Below are 21,974 nucleotides of genomic sequence, written 5' to 3' on the forward strand. Positions count from 1 at the left end.
TAGAACGTGCCATGATCCATCTATATTTGTATAAAACTGTACGACAGCAAGCAAGAATAAACCTGCCACACTGCTATGAATGCGGTGAAGAACTTTGAATGAATGAAAAGCAAAGCAATTAAACCCGGTTGTCCATTGGTTTTAAATACCCACTTATCACTCATGCACCGGTCAAAGGTCAGGGCACATCCTAGAAAGCTCTCCGGTCCGTCACATGCAGTCAAATACTGTCACCATCACATTCATATGTCAAGTAATTTAGTCTTTCCAGCTCACCTAACCTGCATGTCATGTGAGGAACCACATCACAAAGTGAACACTCAGACACAGGACTCTCAGTACCACTGAGGCACCTTGCAGGCCAGTCTCTGCTGCAACAAATCATGCGACTCTAATATCAACGTACGTGTGTGTGTGTGTGTGTGTGTGTGTGTGTGAGACAAATTTACTTCGGGATAATAAAATATATCTTATCTTATCTTAACAGAAACAGCACATTGACAATACATGGAATACATATTTGAGGAAATTGTATGAAATTCACTTGCGTGGACAAAGCAACCCAACTTTCTGCTTTCATCCGTCAGACACTATTACACCTGCATGAAATAGTACTTTTCAACATGGCTATTTGCCTGTAGTTGCTTGACAACACATTCTCACTCCCATCGTGTAAAATACGGACGCTTGGTCAGGTGCCTTTGGCGTTGTTATTGACGCTAGAAGTCTTCTTTAGCGTCATATCTAAACGCACATTATCTAAACGCACTGGGTCGGGACTATTGTCATCACTTTTGACGCAGTTAGGTTTAGGTAAAGGTCGTGGGTGGGCTTATAAAAGGTACGTTTACGTGACACATGGGACAGTTGGGTTTAGGAAAAGAAGAATGCGACAGTTGGGTTTAGGAAAAGATGAACGGGACAGTTGGGTTTAGGAAAAGAAGAACGCGACAGTTGGGTTGAGGAAAAGATCGTGGGTGGGGTTATAAAATAAAACGGTCCAGTGACACATGGGACACAAACCCCGGTCCCTGGGGTGAAAGTCCCGTGGTTTCATACTACTCGCTACCGTTGTCGATCTTATTACTACGTCATCTTCACATGCTGCGGAGCTGCTGCTCTGCCCGGTGCGTTCCATACACACGCTGAGGGGTGCTTATTGCGTCGTATCTCACACTGAGAGACAATGACCAAGTGTCCATATTTTACGAGTTGGGAGTGAGAACGGGTTGTGCTTGAAGCAGCTCCCAGTCTCACAGGTACAATCAGTGACAATAATAACACAATAATTATGTAGGAGATACATTTTAAGATTAATCAAATTGTAATCTACAGAAAAAAAACATGTTTTAGATTAGTTTGAATGGCACTGGAAAAAAAGTCCAGCATGGACAGAATAATAAAAATCCTTGTTATATTTTTTATCATTGATCTTATGTCATTCTTTTAAATATTTTACTACTACAAAACTAGTTGTAATGTGCGACATATGCTTTGGTGTCTTGCATGTATGACATAACCTAGCTAACCTAAAACTCTACAGCCTAATGAACTGAAAGAATGCAAGCTGAAAACTGAATGAGAATAAGTTGCAGGATGTAAAACAGAGTCCCAGATCTTGTCTCTTTCTTCTATATCAAATTATGCTATTTTATGGGATAAGGAGGGTGCATATATAATGTTAGTGGCTAGGGTGTGTTTGAGGTGTATATGTAACTAAAGTTCACAATGAGCACCTAACAGTAAAATCAAAGAGACAGTAACTTAAAGGCAAATTACTTAAGACATAGACACAGGAAATGTGGAGTATGTAAGTCTATTTGAGGTGTTTTCAAATTATTGTTAGTCAATAAATCAATGTAATCAAACACAATTAATAGATGTGAAGAATGAAAACATGTTAGGTAGTTGAGGAATATTTCAATTCTTTGAAATATGAACCTCTGTGTCAAAGAGTTACTCAGTCTGTGAAAGATTTTTAGGTGGACAACTTGTCAAGAATCTGTACTACATGGCCATGTATTTTAGGAGGCTGACACACTGTCTGCATGTCAGACCTGGTCAGACAAATCCACCTTGTCAGCATCTACCAAGACCTTCAGCAACATCAGTGACAGAGCATAATCACAGGGCAGACCCAACATTACTTTCCTGCAGCCCCCTTTGAGCCACAGGAAAGGGCCACAGTGTTAGGTTATCTTCTGCTCAGCTGACAGGTTCTCATTTTTATTGTGCTGCTCCTTAAAACATTTTTGAGTCACTTTTAGCTGAACTGTTGTTTTTCAAAGTAGCCTAGAAAGATTTGTTAGAGCTAAAAACTGCAGGTTTTAAAGGGACAGAAAGGCCCAGGATGTTGAGACGTCATCCAGTTACTGCTCTGAATCAGTGAACTTGAGGCCACAGATATTGCTATAAATCATTGACAGGCTGAGAGTATTTTTCACAGAACTCATTTCATTATATATTCAGATACTGGATATTGATAACAGAGAATAAACACTATATTATGTTTGTGCTTCTTGACATGTAGTGTGTCTTAGCTGTTTTGCTGGATTTTGAGCATATTGCACAAAGATCCAACTCTCTAGAGTCCAGTGTTTTTATTTCTTACCCTAGCAGAACCACATTTTTTTCCTTGTATAAGAATTAGAACTCCTTGAGGTTGTGGCCTGCCATACCACATTTATGTCAAAGTACGACTAGTCAACCCTCCCATGGTTTCTTCATCAATGAACCATATTCAAATGCCAGCCTGCTGTAAGTTGGGTGTAACTGACCACTCTTCACACATATGGGAAACTTGAGAGTGTGATTCAGCCAATCTTGCAGCTATTTCTACACTTAGACCAGCACATGTTCTATTACTGCTCAGAGACACAAAAAAGTTTAGTCTTAGTCCATTTAACCCATTATTGGGACACACGGTAAAGTATGCACAGAGTATTTGGCCTAACTAAGTTGAGTCATTCTTAAAACTCAACAGGCTGTCTGAACGCGGCCTATCTACTTGTTCTCTCGTTGCCTAGGCCACAACTGTGTATTATTGACTGCCATTTATAACTGAAGAGTGAATTAATTGTTGTGTAGTGAAAAAAAACGTCATTAAGTGTCCCCAATTTTTATACTTGATTTGGATTTAGCTAGCTAGATAGCCTAGCTTGTTTGTAACTTTTGAATAGACTTTGATTACCTGGATTTATTATTAAAAAACAATAATTGTGAATTGACAAATATTTATTACCTGTAGATTTCATCCACTTCTCAGTCTTCATCAATCAGCAGTTGGAGTTTGCTCAATCCTCATGTATTCCATGTATTCATTGTATTCCACAATGCATATTTTTGTCTGCAACATTCCTAGTCTTCATAGTAAACCCAGACAAAAGTTTTAGGTTGATATTTGGCCCAGCCATCTATGCTGGATGTCTCACTTCCCTATAAGGAGTTTCTACCACCCACCAGTGGAAAAACACACTAATGTCTGGCTTCAAATACACATCATTTTATTCATTGACCAGCATATTGCACTCTAATATGTAAGTAAGTAATTTGCTGTGCAATTATTTAAGAATGTTTTTACACCTGATGATGGTTGTAGTGTTACCATGGTTTGTCTTTCTATTTCCCCCCAAGGTGACCCAAGATAGCCTTGAAGTATGATAGAGAAACAATTTAGCTTTATATAAGGAATTAATGCATGCACTTTACCAATCTTGTGCAATTTCATGCCTATAGGACTTGACAAACAATCATTTCAATGTGAAGCATCCAGTGAGGGGATACAAATTGAAAGTCCTGGATTATAGTTAACTGCCATGCCATTATTACTCTTAGACATTTGCCATTGTCTGTAGATTTTGAAGTACACTTGATCTGCTTGTGCCATACAAAATAAACCCCTCTGTGATCACAACATGGGGCGGCGTTTGGCTGATCCCATTCAACAGCTGAGATCTATCAGAAATGTAATTTGCCCCTCGATTTCATGTACAATTGATCTATTATGGGATTATCTGACCTTGTAATTGGGCAAAGTATTTCATAGAGTATTTTTGATTTTTGAAGCGCTCAAATATTCAATCCATTAGAATAACCTTTTCATTCTTGTGCAAAAAGCCACTCTTGCATAATTTACTGAAGTGTTTCATACTATCGAACCATTAGGTTCTGCACAGCAGCACTTTTAGATGGATTGACCTCACTGCTGTTTTTATTTTCAGGAAGTCAACCTTTTTCAACGTGTTGACAAAGAGTCAGGCTGCAGCTGAAAATTTCCCCTTCTGCACCATTGACCCAAATGAAAGCAGAGTGCCCATTCCAGATGAACGCTATGATTTCCTCTGCCAATTCCACAAACCTCCCAGGTATGTGGTCTCATCGTTCACGTATTTTTCACACTTCAGATGTGTAGTTGCTGACGGTCTTCTTGCAATAGGTATGAGAAAACATAACAATGTTGTTGACATGTAGCTGCCAGTTCTGTATGATGTATGATTGCTGCTCTACTCCAAGGTTTTCTGTTAAGGGAAAAGCTGAAACATCCGAACCTCTAACACCTGGTTATCATACACATTTATAGAGGCTGTTAAAGCAGGGTCAATTTAGATTTGCTGGGCTATATTGAAAAAGTACTAGCGAGATATCCCTTTTTGAATGACAAGAATTGGTATGTTGAATAGCACAGAGCATTTAAGTGCATGAATTTTAGTCACAAGAACTACGCTCCTACTTTTCAAAGAGCAGTATGAATCTCATAAGCTTGCTTGAACTTAGTTCTGTCCTACTTATGCTGTATATGCTCTGTACTGTAACTTAAATACATGCAGAACAGAGTCCACTGCTATTAATAAATAAATACACCAGCGACCATAAAAATATAAAATACAGGCAATCGCCTGTGAACATGGGTATTGTAGTTTAATTTGAGTCAGTCACATATAAATTATTGCTCTGCCGTAAATTCTAGAAAACCAAATGTGTATTAATGCATGACTGAAAATAGTCCCCAACAAGTGCACTGAGTTTTTAAAAGATTAACCGTTTTTAAAGATTTATGTCTTCAGCTGGAACTAATTTGCTTGAAGCTGAGGTTCACAGACATGGTAGGAAAGTCAGAAAGTATTGAGAGATTGATTAACATATTGTTTTTGTTTTCTTTTATGTTTGTTTATAGTATAAAAAATCTAGAATAACACCAGCCTTATCTTTTAAGATGTCCACTCTGTGTTAAGACTTATTTGACTATTTTTGTGTTGACTAAACTCTATGCCACGTTTTGTGGATATAATTTGAGATAGTTTTGTATTAAATACCACTATATTGAAAAGAATTAGCAATATGTTCAAAACTGTTCCAATGCAATCCAATACAACAACATCACAAACTACAGTCTCAAAAAATCATAGATTAATCTGGCAAAGAGTTTCAGAAACCTTTTAGTGGTTTCTGCTTTTGTTAAAATAATATTGATAATGTTTAAAGTCTTAAATGACTAATATGTTTTCCTTTTACTTCCTGGGTTGCAGCAAAATCCCAGCATTTCTTAATGTTGTTGACATTGCTGGCCTGGTGAAAGGTGCTCATGCTGGACAAGGCCTGGGAAATGCCTTCCTGTCCCATATCAGCGCCTGTGACGGCATCTTCCACATGACACGTGAGTCACAGGTTGAGGGTTGCTCTCCCTCATAGGTTTTCATATCATCAACAAATCACAGTATTTTATACTGCTAAAGCACTTGCATTGGCAACATTTGGTAACACTTAATAGACCCAGTACTGGCTATTTGAAAGCAAATGCCTTAGTTGTGCTATAGCTTTGCTAGTAGGGCATCTTGTGTGGTGCGTGCCAAGATCAACATAATAGTTATAATAAAGTCAAATCAGACCTCACTTTCCTACTGGGAGGCTCCCTAAAGAGTAAGAATCACAGAAGTGACAGGGTCTGTGCCTAGTTTAGGCTTCACACAATCAGTAGCACATTCTGAGGTTTGGAAACATAACAAGATACTTCAGAAGGAGCACCACATAATACTGTAATATGATTCCTAATGCCACTTTTGATTAAAGCAACACTATGTAACTTTTCCCGCTTCGGTTCCCCTACAGGTTGTCTCATTGGAACTACAGCTCACGCTACCCGCCGCTTCGGTCCCCCTCCAGGTTGTCTCATTGGAACTACAGCTCGCACAAAAAGTTACATAGTGTTGCTTTAAAGGGATATTTCACCGCTGGAAAGATGAATATGTATTAAATTGGGTCATTTATGTAGTAGAAATGTGAAATTCTTTTTAGAAGTTGGTGCCTTCTAGACCAAGGGCCAGAAAATGTATTTTTGGCTCATGTGGATGAAAGACAACAACTCCCAGAATGCACTTGCTTCGCTTCTTTACAAGTCCACTCCCAAGCCACGCCTACCATTTACAGACATAATAGACAGTGAGACAGTTAAGTCAACTCAAATGTGTTTTATTGTCATTTCAACCATATACATGAAACAAAGTTTCACCGTGGCTCCAGTGGTGTTATACATTTAAAATATATAAAAATGACAGTTGAAGTTGGATGTAGTCCAGTTTGTTGTCTAATGAGCGGACACTTGCAAGCAGGATGGATGAGACAGGTGGCCAGCTAGCGTTAGCTCTCCACCGAGCTCGAACTCCTGCCCTCGTCCCACTTTTCCGCTATCACGCACATCGCTTTAGATGTCCCCTTACCCGGCTAGCGGCATCTAGCGACACCGCAGGCTGAGGTGCTGGTCTCCGTAGCAGGCGAAGCTCGCGTAGTGTCGAGTATTCTGTCTGTAATAAAATTTCCTGCATATTCTCAGATTTGTACCAATGTATTCCGGTGGTACACATGTGCATAGTTTGAATGCACATAATTGTTGTAAAAGTTTGCTGCTGAAAAGAGAGAGCCTGTTATTAGCTTAGCTTCAAGATGGCTGACACTGGAGTCGCATCGGCTAGTGACAGTCCCACCCCCTATGGGCGGGATGAAAACATACGGAACTAGCTGGCTGTAGTCCATAGACTCTGGGCAAAAATGCCTCCGATGACGCTAAATGACGATTTTTGCGTCATCAGAGGCTTTTTTCCAGACCCACAATACAGAGAAGGCTCGCCTAAAGGGGACATGAGGGAGGGAAGCACGGTCATTCGAAAATACTACCGGGTTTCTACTGATACAAAGCTTAATGGTAATCGGTGAAGTATCCCTTTAAGTTTGGGTACAGTGGAGGTATGTAAGTTATTAATAAATCTTGTGAAGATTAAAGGCTTCCTTTTCTTTTCATTTTTGTTTTTTACACACTGCATACATTCCTAATAATAAGTATAATACTTTTTATAAAACTGTTGACAACAATAATAGTCCATCCATCCATCTATCATAATCTGCTTACCTGGGGTCGGGTCAGGGGGTCAGCAGGGACCCCAAACTTCCCTTTCTCAAGCCACATTAACCAACTCTGACTGGGGGATCCCGAGGTGTTCCCAGGCCAGGGTGGCACAGTAGGCACTCCATCGGTTTCCTGGTTTGAATCATGGCCTCAGATTTTGAGGTGATGATGCTCATTCCAGCCGCTTCACACTCTGCTGCAAACCGATCCAGTGAGTGCTGAAGGTCACGGATCGATGATGCCATCAGGACCACATCATCTGCAAAAAGCAGCGATGAAATCCTCAGCCCATCGAACCGTAACCCCTCTCCACCCCGACTACGCCTCGATATCCTGTCCATGAATATGACAAACAGGATTGGTGACAAAGCGCAGCCCTGGCAGAGGCCAACCCTCACCTGAACGAGTCCGACTTACTACTGAGAACCTGGACACAGCTCTCGCTTTGGACAGGGATTGGATAGCCCTGAGACGCGACCCTATACTCCCGCAGCACCTCCCACACTATCTCCCGAGGGACCAGGTCATACGCCTTCTCCAGATCCACAAAACACATGTAGACTGGATGGGCATACTCCCAGGCCCCTTCCGGGATTCTTGCGAGAGTGAAGAGCTGATCCGTTGTTCCACGACCAAGACGGAATATGCAATGTTGCTCTTCAATCTGAGGTTCGACTATCCGCCGAACCCTCCTTTCCAGCACCTTGGAGTAGACTTTACCAGGGAGGCTGAGAAGTGTGATACCCATGTAATTGGCACACACTCTCTGGTCCCCCTTTTTGAACAGGGGATCCACCACTCCGGTCTGCCATTCCTTAGGCACTGTCCCAGACTTTAAGCAATGTTGAAGAGGCGTGTCAACCAAGACAACCCCTCCACACCCAAAGCTTTGAGAATTTTTGGACAGATCTCATCAATCCTGGGGCTTTGCCACTGTGGAGTTGTATGACTACCTCAGTGACTTCCACCAGGGAAATTGACGATGATGATCCTCCATCATCCTCCAGCTCTGCCTCTACCATAGAGGGTGTGTTAGTTGGATTCAGGAGTTCCTCCTCAGTTGAGATTAACAGTGTCCCATCCTTACTGTACACAGCTTGAATGGTTCCCTGTTTCCCTCTACTGAGTTGGCGGACGGTTTTCCAGAAGCTCCTTGGTGCCGACTGAAAGTCATTCTTCATGTCTTCTCCGAACTTCTCCCACACCCGCTGCTTTGCCTCTTTCACGGCAGAGGCTGCAACCCTTCAGGCCCGTTGGTGCCCTGCAACAGCCTCCCAAGTATTCCGGGATACATATCCCGGTAGGATTTCTTCAGTCGGACGGCTTCCCTGACCACCGGTGTCCAACATGGTGTTCAAGAAATACCGCCCCTTGAGGCACCTAACACCCTGAGATCACAGCTCCCCACTGCAGCTTCAACAATGGAAGCTTGGAACATTGCCCACCCGGGTTCAATGTCCCCAACCTCAGGGATGCCAGAAAAGCTCCGCCAGAGGTGTGACTTGAAGATCTGCCTGACAGGGGCCTCCTCCAGACGTTCCCAGTTCACCCGCACTACTAATTTGGGCTTACCAGATCTGTCCAGTCTTTCCCCACCACCTGACCCAACTCACCACCAGATGGTGATCGGTTGGTAGCTCCACCCCTCGCTTCACCCGAGTGTCCAAAACATGCGGCCTCAGATCAGACGATACGATCACAAAATCAATTATCAACCTTCTTCCTAGGGTGCTCTGGTACCAGGTACACTTATGAGCATCCTTATGTACGAACCATCCATGACTAGCACAGAAGTCTAACAACAAACAACCGCTTGGGGTTTAGATCAGGGAGGCTGTTCCTCCCAATCACGCCTCTCCAGGTGTCTCAATCATTGCCCATGTGGCGTGCGCATTGAAGAACTATGGAGTCCTCAAATGGAGCCCCATACAGGACTCCATTCAGGGCCTCCAAGAAGACCAAACACTCCAAACTGCTGTTTGGTGCATATGCACAAACAACCCCCATTCATTTAATATTGTATGCGACGTTTCCTTTTGTGGGGTGCAAATGTTCCCCCAAAACAAGTTCCTTTCCGAAAATATTTTGCAGATCCACCATCGCTGTGACTGGAGCTTAGCGCCGCCCAAGACAATTGTGATTGGTTTAAAGAAATGCAAAAAACCCAGATTGTTTTTTTCTCCTATCCAGGAGTATATGTGTGTAGGGGCCAGACCTGACTCCACAGCGCTCCGGAAAGGACAACAATAATAATAGTGGTAATGATAATACAAATAATGTACTGTATATTTCACTATACTGCCTTCTGTGACTTTGTCGATGTCCAGATGTGATTATCTCATTAAATTAACTCTGTCCCTCAGTGATGCAGGTTTCAAATTACTTTCCAGGTCTTCCTCAACTTCCTCTAACACAATTAAAGCGTTACACACTAGAATAAATCAAATATCAGCAACTGAAATGAATGCAGAGCCCCTTTTAAAAATAGCTGAATTTGTTTACTGATTGAATGCTGTTATTGACTTTCCCACTGTGTGAAAGGAGCTCTGATTTGAGAGTCAGTGGTGGCAGGCTGGACAGAAAGGGTTACGATGAAGGCCATTTTGCTATATTCTTTGTAAGCTGTCTCTGTGTATCACTGACAAGTATATTATTTTTTGTCCAGTACAGTTTTCAAATAGCCTTTGACTCTGTAGTTAGTGAGAAGTGGAACTGAAAGACCACCCACTGCAAGACTTAGTAATGATTTACAGAGTGGACAAGACATGTAAGGGGAGATAAACGGGTCTGTTGTCACTTCAGTTTTTAATGACTTTTGGTACAATTCAAGTTAAAGGATAAGGCTGGTGTTATTCTACATTCTTCAGATTGTCAACAAAACCCTTAAAAAATGATCAAAACCATCAATGTGTTTGTAATACGTAATATATACATTATTGTTATTGTTTGCTTATTTACACATATACCCTTTTTTAACAAAACAATATTTAATTTGCAATGGAATGTGAAGGAGAATTGCCTAAAAGCCTTCCAGATGGTTGAAAAGTTGCATTCTCCAGGTAGCATATTACAGGAAATAATAATGTCAATGTAAATACACTACTTGTATGTATGTATCTATCAATAATTTTACAGACACACATCAAAAACACTGATTCATAATAAATGCAAGTATTTTATCAACTAAGGGCTAGATTTATCAAGCTGTTTGCGTCTGTTTCCAGGCATTAATTTTTCGCAAAGACTGACTTAACCGATGCGGGCTATTTACAAACAGATTGCCTGCCACATGAGGGAGAAGAGACAAGTTGCGCTTTCAATATGCGTTCGTGGGAGGGTCATGGGGAAAGTGGGAGTTCCACCCAAAAAAGTGGGAGGATACGCATAAAGTGCGCCTAATTATATATTCCGTGGTATTTACGAAGACGCCTCTATTCTGCGGGGGTAATTCTCCACCTCTTAAAAGCAGGTCTAAACCAGGAAGTGCGTTTTCCTGTGTGTAAAATTTTACCTTATTCAATGGCAGCAGACTAAAAACTAAATAAAAAAACTCCTCCATGTCGGTTCCATTTTTGATAAACAATTATTATTTAACTATATAACACTCTTTAATGACTTAACCCCATCGGTTGGGTGATATATAAATCATATAAACATATGTATACATACATGAAGCCAACACAACAGTATCATAACAGACCACACATACCTTCATTCTCTACAGAGATCTCAGCAGTATCTATGCCGTCCACACCTTCCACCTGTTCAGCAACGAGTGTTCGCTGCACCGCCTCTTCAATAGTAGATAGCGTGTCTATTTCTGGTGGACCTGAACCGGTTCTCCTTGATTGTGCCCGGTTGTACGCTACCTTCTCTTTTGTTCTGCGCTTTATGTCTTGCCACCGTTTTTTTTACCTCCTACACTTCTCTCCATGTAGATGATAAAGAGTTGATTTTATTTGTTATGGCAATCCAAATCATATTTTTTTTCCGAGGTTGTGGATGTTCTGCCCTGTAATATGTTCAGGTTTGTTATTACTTCATGCACTAATAGGTAAATTTCATTGTCACTAAATTTAAGCTTGCGCTTTCTTTTTCCCGTAAGAAGATCCATGATAGATACATGCGGGCCCATTCTTTGTTCTTTTAGAGGCACGCTAATTATGTTAGTGGGCGGAGTATGCGCTGATTGCCTGATGGGTGTCAGGTTTGATAAATACTGCGCAAAATGAGGAAGCTTAGCGTGTGCTATTTACCGAACTCGCATAAACAGACGCAGCTTAAACTGCGCTAGTGTTAATAAATCTGTGAGAGCGTATATTCATGTAAGTTTTCACTAGACAAGAAAGGCAAAGGAGGAAATAAATGCACACGAAAAAGGGAAACAAAGCAGTAATCATAATAGGCCTTTAAACATGTATGGCACAGGAAATAATTAATAATTAACATCATTATGTACATTGTTAAAACAAACCACAGGTAACATTTGATATGGGCCAAATGTATATGCCAGATCCTCTCCTATAACCAAATTCAAAAACCCTATGAGTGACTGAGGAAGAGATAGAGTGACCCTGCCCGGAGGAAGTCCGGGGCCCCCGTCTGGAGCCAGGCCCAGATGGAGGGCCCGTCAGCAAGCGCCTGGAGGCCAGGTTTGCCACGCAGCCCGGCCGGGCACAGCCCGAAAAAGCTACGTGGCACCTCTCTCTCCATCCCATGGGCCCACCACCTGTGGGAGGAACCGCTGGGGTCGGGTGTGCTGCCACATGGGTGGCGGTGAAGGTCAGGGGCCTCGACAGACCAGACCCTGGCGGCAGAGGCTGGCTCTGGGGACGTGGAATGTCACTTCTCTGTGGGGGAAGGAGCCGGAACTTGTGCGGGAGGTGGAGCGCTACCATTTGGATCTGGTGGGGCTTACCTCAACGCACAGTCTTGGTTCTGGAACCATACTCCTGGATAGGGGTTGGACTCTTTTCTTCTCCGGAGTTGCCCAGGGTGTGAGGCGCCGGGCAGTTGTGGGGATACTCACAAGCCCACGGCTGAGCGCCGCTAAGTTGGAGTTTACCCCGGTGGACGAGAGGGTCGCCTCCCTACGCCTGCGGGTTGTGGGGGGGAAAACTCTGACTGTTGTTTGTGCATATGCACCAAACAAGAGTTCGGAGTATTCAGCCTTCTTGGAGACCTTGAATGGAGTCCTGTATGGGGCTCCAGTGGGGGACTCCATATTTATGCTGGGGGACTTCAACGCGCACATGGGCAATGATGGAGATACATGGAGAGGCGTGATTGGGAGGAACGGCCTCCCTGATCTAAACCAGAGTGGTTGTTTGTTGTTGGACTTCTGTGCTAGTCATCGATTGTCTATAACAAACACCATGTTCGAACATAGGGATGCTCATAAGTGTACGTGGTACCAGAGCACCCTAGGCCGAAGGTCAATGATCGATTTTATAATCGTTTCATCTGATCTGAGGCCGTATGTTTTGGACACTCGGGTGAAGAGAGGGGCGGAGCTGTCAACCGATCACCATCTGGTGGTGAGTTGGGTGGGGGAAGACTCTGGACAGACCTGGTAAGCCCAAACGGGTAGTGCGGGTAAATTGGGAATGTCTGGAAGAGGCCCATGTCCGACAGACTTTCAACTCACACCACCGGCGGAGCTTTTTGTGCATCCCTGTGGAGGCTGGGGGCATTGAACCTGAGTGGACAATGTTCAAAGTTTCCATTGCTGAAGCTGCGGCGGGGAGCTGTGGTCTTAGGGTCTTAGGTGCCTCAAGGGGTGGTAACCCTCGAACACCGTGGTGGACACCAGTGGTCAGGGAAGCCGTCCGACTGAAGAAGGAGTGTTTCCGGGATATGTTATCCCAGAGGACTCCGGAGGCAGTTGCAAGGTACCGAAGGGCCCGAAGGGCTGCAGCCTCTGCCGTGAAAGAGGCAAAGCAGCGGGTGTGGGAGAAGTTCGGAGAAGACATGGAGAAGGACTTTCAGTCGGCATCAAGGTGCTTCTGGAAAACCGTTCGCCACCTCAGGAGGTGGAAGCGGGGAACCATCCAAGCTGTGTACAGTAAGGATGGGACGCTGTTGACCTCAACTGAGGAGGTAATAGGGCGGTGGAAGGAGCACTTTGAGGAACTCCTAAATCCAGATAATACGCCCTCTATGGTAGAGGCAGAGCTGGAGGATGATGGGGGATTGTCGTCAATTTCCCTGGTGGAAGTCGCTGAGGTAGTTAAACAACTCCACAGTGGCAAAGCCCCAGGGATTGATGAGATCCGTCCAGAAATGCTTAAAGCTCTGGGTGTGGAGGGGTTGTCTTGGTTGACACGCCTCTTCAACATTGCGTGGAATTTTGTGACGGTGCCTAAGGAGTGGCAGACCGGGGTGGTGGTTCCCCTGTTCAAAAAGGGGGACCAGAGGGTGTGTGCCAATTACAGGGTTATCACACTTCTCAGCCTCCCCGGTAAAGTCTACTCCAAGGTGCTGGAAAGGAGGGTTCGGCCGATAGTCGAACCTCGGCTTGAAGAGGAACAATGCGGATTCCGTCCTGGTCATGGAACAACGGATCAGATCTTCACTCTCGCAAGGATCCTCGAGGGAGCCTGGGAGTATGCCCAACCGGTCTACATGTGCTTTGTGGATCTGGAGAAGGTGTATGACCGGGTCCCCCGGGAAATATTGTGGGAGGTGCTGCGGGAGTATGGGGTGAGGGGGTCCACTCTCAGCGCCATCCAATCTCTGTACGACCAAAGCGAGAGCTGTGTCCGGGTTCTCGGCAGTAAGTCGGACTCGTTTCAGGTGAGGGTTGGCCTCCGCCAAGGCTGCGCTTTGTCACCAATCCTGTTTGTAGTATTAATGGACAGGATATCGAGGCGTAGTCGGGGTGGGGAGGGGTTGCAGTTCGGTAGGCTGGGAATCTCATCGCTGCTTTTTGCAGATGATGTGGTCCTGATGGCATCATCGGCCTGTGACCTTCAGCACTTACTGGATCGGTTCGCAGCCGAGTGTGAAGCGGCTGGGATGAGGATCAGCACCTCTAAATCTGAGGCCATGGTTCTCAGCAGGAAACCGATGGAGTGCCTTCTCCAGGTAGGGAATGAGTCCTTACCCCAAGTGAAGGAGTTCAAGTACCTTGGGGTATTGTTCGCGAGTGAGGGGACAATGGAGCGGGAGATTGGTCGGAGAATCGGCGCAGCGGTATTACATTCAATTTATCGCACCTTTGTGACGAAAAGAGAGCTGAGCCAGAAGGCAAAGCTCTCAATCTACCGGTCAGTTTTCGTTCCTACCCTCACCTATGGTCATGACCGAAAGAACAAGATCCAGGGTACAAGCGGCCGAAATGGGTTTCCTCAGGAGGGTGGCTGGCGTCTCCCTTAGAGATAGGGTGAGAAGCACAGTCATCCGTGAGGAGCTCGGGGGAGAGCCGCTGTTCCTTCGCGTCGAAAAGAGCCAGTTGAGGTGGTTCGGGCATCTGGTAAGGATGCCCCCTGGGCGCCTCCATAGGGAGGTGTTCCAGGCTCGTCCAGCTGGGAGGAGGCCTCGGGGAAGACCCAGGACTAGGTGGAGGGATTATATCTCCAACCTGGCCTGGGAACGCCTCGGGATCCCCCAGTCGAAGCTGGTTAATGTGGCTCGGGAAAGGGAAGTTTGGGGTCCCCTGCTGGAGCTGCTACCCCCGCGACCCGATACCAGATAAGCGGACGAAGATGGATGGATGGATGGAGGGCGGAGTATGCGCTGATTGCCTGATGGGTGTCAGGTTTGATAAATACTACGCAAAATGAGGAAGCATAGCGTGTGCTATTTACCGAACTTGCATAAACAGACGCAGCTTAAACTGCGCTAGTGTTAGTAAATCTGTGAGAGCATATATTCATGTAAGTTTTTACTAGACAAGAAAGACAAAGGAGGAAATAAATGCACACGAAAAAGGGAAACAAAGCAGTTATTATAATAGGCCTTTAAACATGTATGGCACAGGACATAATTAATAATTAATATCATTATGTACATTGTTAAAACAAACCACAGTTAACATTTGATATGGGCCAAATGGATATGCCAGATTCTCTCCTACAACCAACTCTTTTGTTTCTACTCACACAAAGAAGACAAACATCCCCAACTATCATAAATAGGGAGATCGAAAGCTTCTTCTGTGTGTGTGTGTGTGTGTGTGTGTGTGTGTGTGTGTAGTGTTTACATCTATCTGCTTTGGCATGCCATTGTTTTCACTTAAGTGAAGTCCTTGGAAACAATGTGGTATGTTTCACAACTTAACCATTAAACATAGCTGGTTTTGTTTTATAATTATATCTATCTGGTGTCAGGCAGATTGCAATGTTGAAGCCACTACTTTTATATAACTTGATTATATGGTTGTGGGGGATCACACTTTTTGTGTCTGGAGTGGTATGTTTATTTGTCTGGAAATTAGCAGAAGGGTTTATAAAGATACTACAGAGAGTTGCTCAGCGTTAGTAACATGAAACAGTAATTGTTAGTGCCAACTGAGGACAAAAGCAGTTGATTTATTCCCTATATTTGGTTTACATTCATTTGTTTAAAAGTTGTGAAATTTGAGCAATAGTGAACAACAGGTTTTACAAAGGTAGAACAGGCCATAGTGTCTTTACATCTTTTTATAAGAATCAACTTTTTTTTTATAGAGTAGTCTAACTGGAATTTCCAAATTATGTCTCAAAATTCCACCAGTGGTGTGCACGATATGAATATTTTTAAACCACTAATGACTTTGAAAAGCCTGTGTAAACAGTGGATTTGCTTTCAACAATACCTTCCAACTACTATTAAGGCGCATGATGACATCCTGAAAGCTGATTCTGTTGAATGGCTGGTGTTGCCTGGTCTCATAACAAAATGGTTTGCAGGCTAAGTGTTCCCAGTGCTTCTGCAGTGACTGGAACACAACTGGATCCTCACTGTCTGAGACAAGACACAGACATGTTCTACTTCATCTGCTCTTCTGTTCCCCGCTCGCTACTTTGCCAGCTCACCTGGCCTTATTCCCAGATGTTTGGTTTCCAGCAATTAGATGTTTGAATGCTCACACAGTGTCCCCCTCATTGCTGCAGGAATGCTCTGGTTCACTTCTAATGAAGACTTATTTACGGTTGCACGACACTCAGTAAGAATCTAGCCTTAAGGTACTGTGGTATAGCACATTTATCTTTAGGGACTGGCTGTGGTTTGGGGCAGCCGACTGGAAAGTAGCTGTTATTTTTGGCGTGGACTTTTCTCTCATTGGGATATTCATGCTTTCAGCACCTGTACTCCTGGTTAAGTTAAGCCTCTTCCCTCTCCTCTGCTACTGCCTGAAGCAGACACAAGAAAGTTCTCCCATTTTATAAAACAATGTTAGAGTATTTTAGTGAAACAAAACCTGATCAGTTACATGAGATCTTAGCTATAGAGCAGTATAAAGGTTACATTGCAGTATTCCTTATAGAGCTGAAAAATTTGGTTTATTGATTAATCAATTGATAATTGTTCAGCAACTAATTAATTGCTCAAGGCATTTAGCAAAAAGAAAAGTTTTGTCGGACTAAACAAGACGTCACCTTGAGCTGTAGGAAATTGTAATGGGCATTTTTTTTTATTTGTCTGATGTTGTGCATTGATTGCCATCGTAACTATAGTAAAGAATGCTAATAACGAGCAGTGTTGGTATGTAATTGTCATTCAGTTTGGCAGTGTTCTGCTTAATACAGTACCATACAGACCAAAGATGTAACACATCTGCAAAGATCTCTATTACAAACCGGGAATACTTTTTCAGTTGCAAAATTCATTGTAAATGTAAACCTGGACGTGTGCCTACAGCCAGTGGTGGAAGAAGTATTATGCTTAAAGTACTAATACCCCACTGTAAAAACACAAAATTTTACTAAGTAAAAGTATGTAAGTATCATCACAAAAATGTATTTAAAGTATTAAAAGTAAAAGTACTCAATGCAGAGAAATCCTCACATTTTAGAGACTGGAAACGATCCAAACAGTTCTTTATTTTTAAAGTAACTAGTAACTAAAACTGTCAGATTAATGTAGTGGAGTAAAGAGTATAATATTTCTCTCTGAAATTTAGTGAAGTAGAAGTAGAAAGTGGCATGAAAAGAAAAGACTCAAGTAAAGTACAAGTACCTCAAATTTGTACTTAAGTACAGTACTTGAGTAAATGTACTTAGTTACATTCCACCACTGCCTACAGCAACTGTAGCTGTGGTAACAGCAGCAACTTGTACAACATCTAACAGACCAATAGCCAATGAGCTACTACTGTAGTTCTTTAGTTGGTTTGCAGTCTTGGATACCTGGAAAACACCGTCATAAAATGTCACGGTTGACAGACTGTTGACAGACTTATGGAAATATGGATTTTTGTGTTTTACAACTAATTATAAAGACATAGGCCTATTTTACTCCTGTGTACAATTATGTATGTTAACAAACATAAGTAACAATTGTTAACTGCATCTGAGAATGTTAACTTTATTTAGTTGGATTTAGTTAATGGATCTGTTAAACACTTTGGGAGTGTTTCTAGGTGCTAACTGTCTATATTAGTTTTTGGTGTTGGGGCTAATGTGATCAAATCAAAAGTCAGTCAACATTGCCTCTCCTGAAACTGGTCCTATTCACACATCTCTAACAATGTTTACTATTTAAGGAGCTCTAATATCCTCATTGACTTCCACGTGAATCATCATTGCCTGATGAATATCTGAATCCGATGATAAAGAGTGAGTGATTGAATAAGTTTGCTTCACTTTGCTGAATCTGGTAGGACAGTTGTGTTTGGTTATTGCATCATGCAGGTGGCAGCCCACTAAACGCTTATAGTGAACAAATCAAACGGATTGTTTAGCTGCAGGCATTAGCAACAAACTGGATTGACTTTTCAGACAGAGATAATTTATGGCTAACCTGCCTCCTCACTGACGCCAGTAATGGCTGGTCTCCAGGAATTCTGCCTCATCACTCACCAACTCACCAATTCTCAAACATCCAAAAGCCCTCACCCAGCCCAGTGAGTTCCATGTGTGTGACTATCTAAACAGATCAGGCAATGAGTGAATCTCTCAGCAATTCAGCTGCTGAATCAGTTGTTGTGTTGATGTATTAATTTATACAACCAATAGTTACTATTAGAAATATAATTTTTATTTTGCCGCAAACATTTTACAGTAAAAATTGTTTAAAAGAAGGAAATCCTCCAAGTGCTTAATCAATCAATTTATATATAAAGCTGGAGCCAGAAAATAGAAAACAAATGGTGAAAACATGCACAAAATTGTTAATACATTTACAAAAGTTATGACTATGGCATGTTTTCAATCTCCTTATTGTGTGTCCAACAAATAATGAAAATTGTTACGATTTGGTTTTTTGCTTTGTTTAGACCCCGAGGCAGATTCAGACACTGGCACACTGGATTTAGAGTAGAACGTTTTTTATTTGGCCTAAGCCGAACTTGGTCCTTGCAAGTGGAGTGTGAAATAGTGAACAGGTGATGTGGCTATCCTGGTGGAAGCAGATGGCATCTGGTGGTGGGGAAGTGGTGCTGGCTGGTGAGTATTGTGGCACAGTATGGCAGAGGAACAGCAGGGGGAAGGTATAACTCAGGCGGGTACTAGAGGTGAAAGTAACACAGGTGAGAATATTCCCAGCACAGTCGCAACAACAGATCAAATAAGTTTCTTCACTGGAGTATAAGGGCCTGGAGAGTTACCACATAGAAAGCAGAACAAGCTGGCGATGAGTGAGTGGAGAGCCGGGTTTCATATACTGAGCTTGATGGTTGATGGAAGTTAGGTGTGCCAGGTATTGCTGAGCCACGCCCCTGCTGAGAAGCATGCACACGCACACACACATAAACACACACACACACACACACACACACACACACACACACACACATGGGAAAGTCTAGAGGTCACAGATCGGGCTGTGACAGAAAATTACAGAAATTACGTAAGTGATTGAGTGTTTTCACTAGCTAAACATATTCACTAAAAGTATTAGGTGTTACCCTGCCTAATGGTGATATCTCCTTTCATTCATTTTTGTCATACTAGTTTCCATCCCTATCGAGACGCAATTTGTTTGGCTGTTTTTTATTGCCAACAACTCCCATGAAAAGAATAAACCAACAATTCTTTAGTGAACGTAATACTTTCACTACTGAATACTTTCAGACTCTTTTACCCATACCTCTTAAGATGGAAATCTTTATAAGAAATAGGCGTGCAAATAGGGTTTAATTTTAGAAAGAAAAGTCTGAGTAACTTTCTTAAACAGCTAGACACTGTGGTTTTAGCACACATTTCTCAAACACACTATTTTCAGCAGCGGATTAATACATATTTGGTATGCTGGTAAATGTTTTCTGCACCAGGATGGTGTGTGTTTACCTTGCACGGCAGCTCTATTCTCGCGATATCACAAGATCACGCAATAATTGCGGGATCACATACAGTATCATGAAAATCCATCGATTAGTTGACAATACATTAAGAAAAATATAGAATATTACCAGATGTATCCTTTTATGTAGGCTATGCTGAGCAGTGAGAAGAGCCATGGATGTATATGGGATCAAGTAGCATATCTTTAAAAGGAGGGAAGTAAACAATAACTTTCCAGTGATGGTAGTTTAATACGCTGTTATCATTAGCTTAGCATTAACACTTTTTTACTGAACAAACATTTTAGCCCACATACATAATGGTTTTATTATAGCTGGAAGCTTTTTTTCTCATATTAATCCATCATCTCTCATGTTCCATCTTTGAATAGTAATAATAATAGTAAAATGCTATATGGTATATAATTGTATATTAGTAGGAAATACTGGGCTTCCGAAGCCTCTATGAAATATTGTTTTCTGCCAAGGTACCATTGAGCCAACACTTGTCTTTTTTGTCAAATTAATACTTCTGATGAAAATTACATTACATTATCAAAGAGGGAACAAATGCCAAGGTAAAAAGTCAAGTGTCAATTTTGGACAAATATTTACTTGTATGGTCTGTGTTAATGTTGGACTCAGTGTAGTGGAGGCTTTGGCTTTCATCAAGTCACTACTGTACATTTAAAATTAGTCTAAGTGGTGATTTTACACACTTTTATATATTGTGGCATTTAAGTGTTAGATTTCATCATATTGTTTCTTTATCTATTTTTTCAATGTTCAGCCATGATCCACTCTGTTGTAGCAACGTTAACTGGTTTATAAGAAGCAAGCGACCCACTTTCCACACTTAGACAAAAATACACTGTGTTGTACAACAGTCTCAGTTGGGTCCTAGCCTTACTGAAAAATGGTAATGTTGCATTGCAAAACAGTCACTGAAATAAGCTTCCCTGTGCAGTGTGTGTTACTTTGTTTATGTTAGTTGTTGTTGCATTTGTAAATCTAGATCATTTAGCTGTGGGGATCATCTTCCCTTTGTGCGTTTTCGGGGGTGTATTAAGGTGCTGTCACAGCATTTAAATGAGCATTTTGCTTCAGCGAGAATGAAGAGTTTTTGTCAGCCTCCACTCATTGTGGATGATTAGAGCAAAATGTCTACCCATCTTGACTGGAGATCGCCACAGCTCCAGATAACATGCCCGGTGATTGAAGGTCGCAATATTTTGAATTCTAATGGGGCTGCGAGATGAATTGCCTGAAATAGACTGTAGAATCTTCCTGCTTCCTCCTCGTGCCCCCCTTGCCTGTCCGCTGTGAAAAGAACCACTGGGAATGGCAAGGCCCGATGATCATAGAATTATTGGATGGTGATTCTAAACCCTTCAAAGAGGAGTTGCTATGGAGATCTCGCTCCAAACTGTGAAATGATTCACCTTTGAAAGGCTGGAGGGCCTGAAAGCTGAACACATCATTGTTCAGGTGGCGGTTGGTTAGGAAATTGCTGGTGCCTGTGCAATCAGCAGCACTATAGTAGTTAAGGATCTAAAAAGGTTTGTTCTCTGAATGATGTGGGACAACAGTGTGCATATGGTGGTTCCTTTCAATCAAGGCACTCTCATGCTCCATGGTTTAACAAAATAAATGGAATCAGAGAGGTTAAGCTAATGATAAGGGAAATTAACACTGTAGTTTCTTGTCAGAGTTCATGAAAACTGGAGCCTTGCCAGTACATTCACTTTTCAACTACACAAAGATCAGGCTTGTCTGAATGGCTTTTCATGTAATTGTTTTTAGTCAGTGATATCAAACATTTTGGAAAGATGCACCTTTAATACTGAGTTTGGTATGAGAAACTGCAGTTGACAGTAGATTACATAGGAATTGGAGACACCTTGTGAGGTACAGATATTCATGTAATCGAGCCCTGTGATTTCACTGTGATCTATTTAGGAAGATGGGATCATGTAGAAAACATGAATGTTTCTCTGATGGGCTCAAACCCACCATTTTCTGGTGTCAAACTGCTTTTTAGCAGCCAATATATTTGCCATAATTGACATACGCAAATAAACAAGGCTGAATATGCCACAAACTCTGTTACAGAAGTAGTGTATACAAATTGCTGTCAATTTCATGTATCTTTAA

The 21,974-nt window shown here is 42.4% G+C and overlaps 1 protein-coding gene across 2 annotated transcripts in view; it reads left to right on the plus strand.

Moving 5' to 3' along the window:
• LOC116048374 (obg-like ATPase 1) overlaps nucleotides 1–21,974 on the plus strand; it is a 54,300-nt gene that overhangs the window by 5,349 nt on the left and 26,977 nt on the right. For both annotated transcript variants that reach the window (XM_036003883.1, XM_031297472.2), the window contains 2 exons: nucleotides 4,221–4,364; nucleotides 5,526–5,653. In XM_036003883.1, coding sequence (XP_035859776.1) covers nucleotides 5,647–5,653 — 7 coding nt within the window. In that variant the 5' untranslated portion in view covers nucleotides 4,221–4,364; nucleotides 5,526–5,646. The remainder of the gene's footprint in view (nucleotides 1–4,220; nucleotides 4,365–5,525; nucleotides 5,654–21,974) is intronic.

This window comes from Sander lucioperca, chromosome 8, assembly GCF_008315115.2.
Source record: "Sander lucioperca isolate FBNREF2018 chromosome 8, SLUC_FBN_1.2, whole genome shotgun sequence".
Classification (NCBI taxonomy): domain Eukaryota; kingdom Metazoa; phylum Chordata; class Actinopteri; order Perciformes; family Percidae; genus Sander; species Sander lucioperca.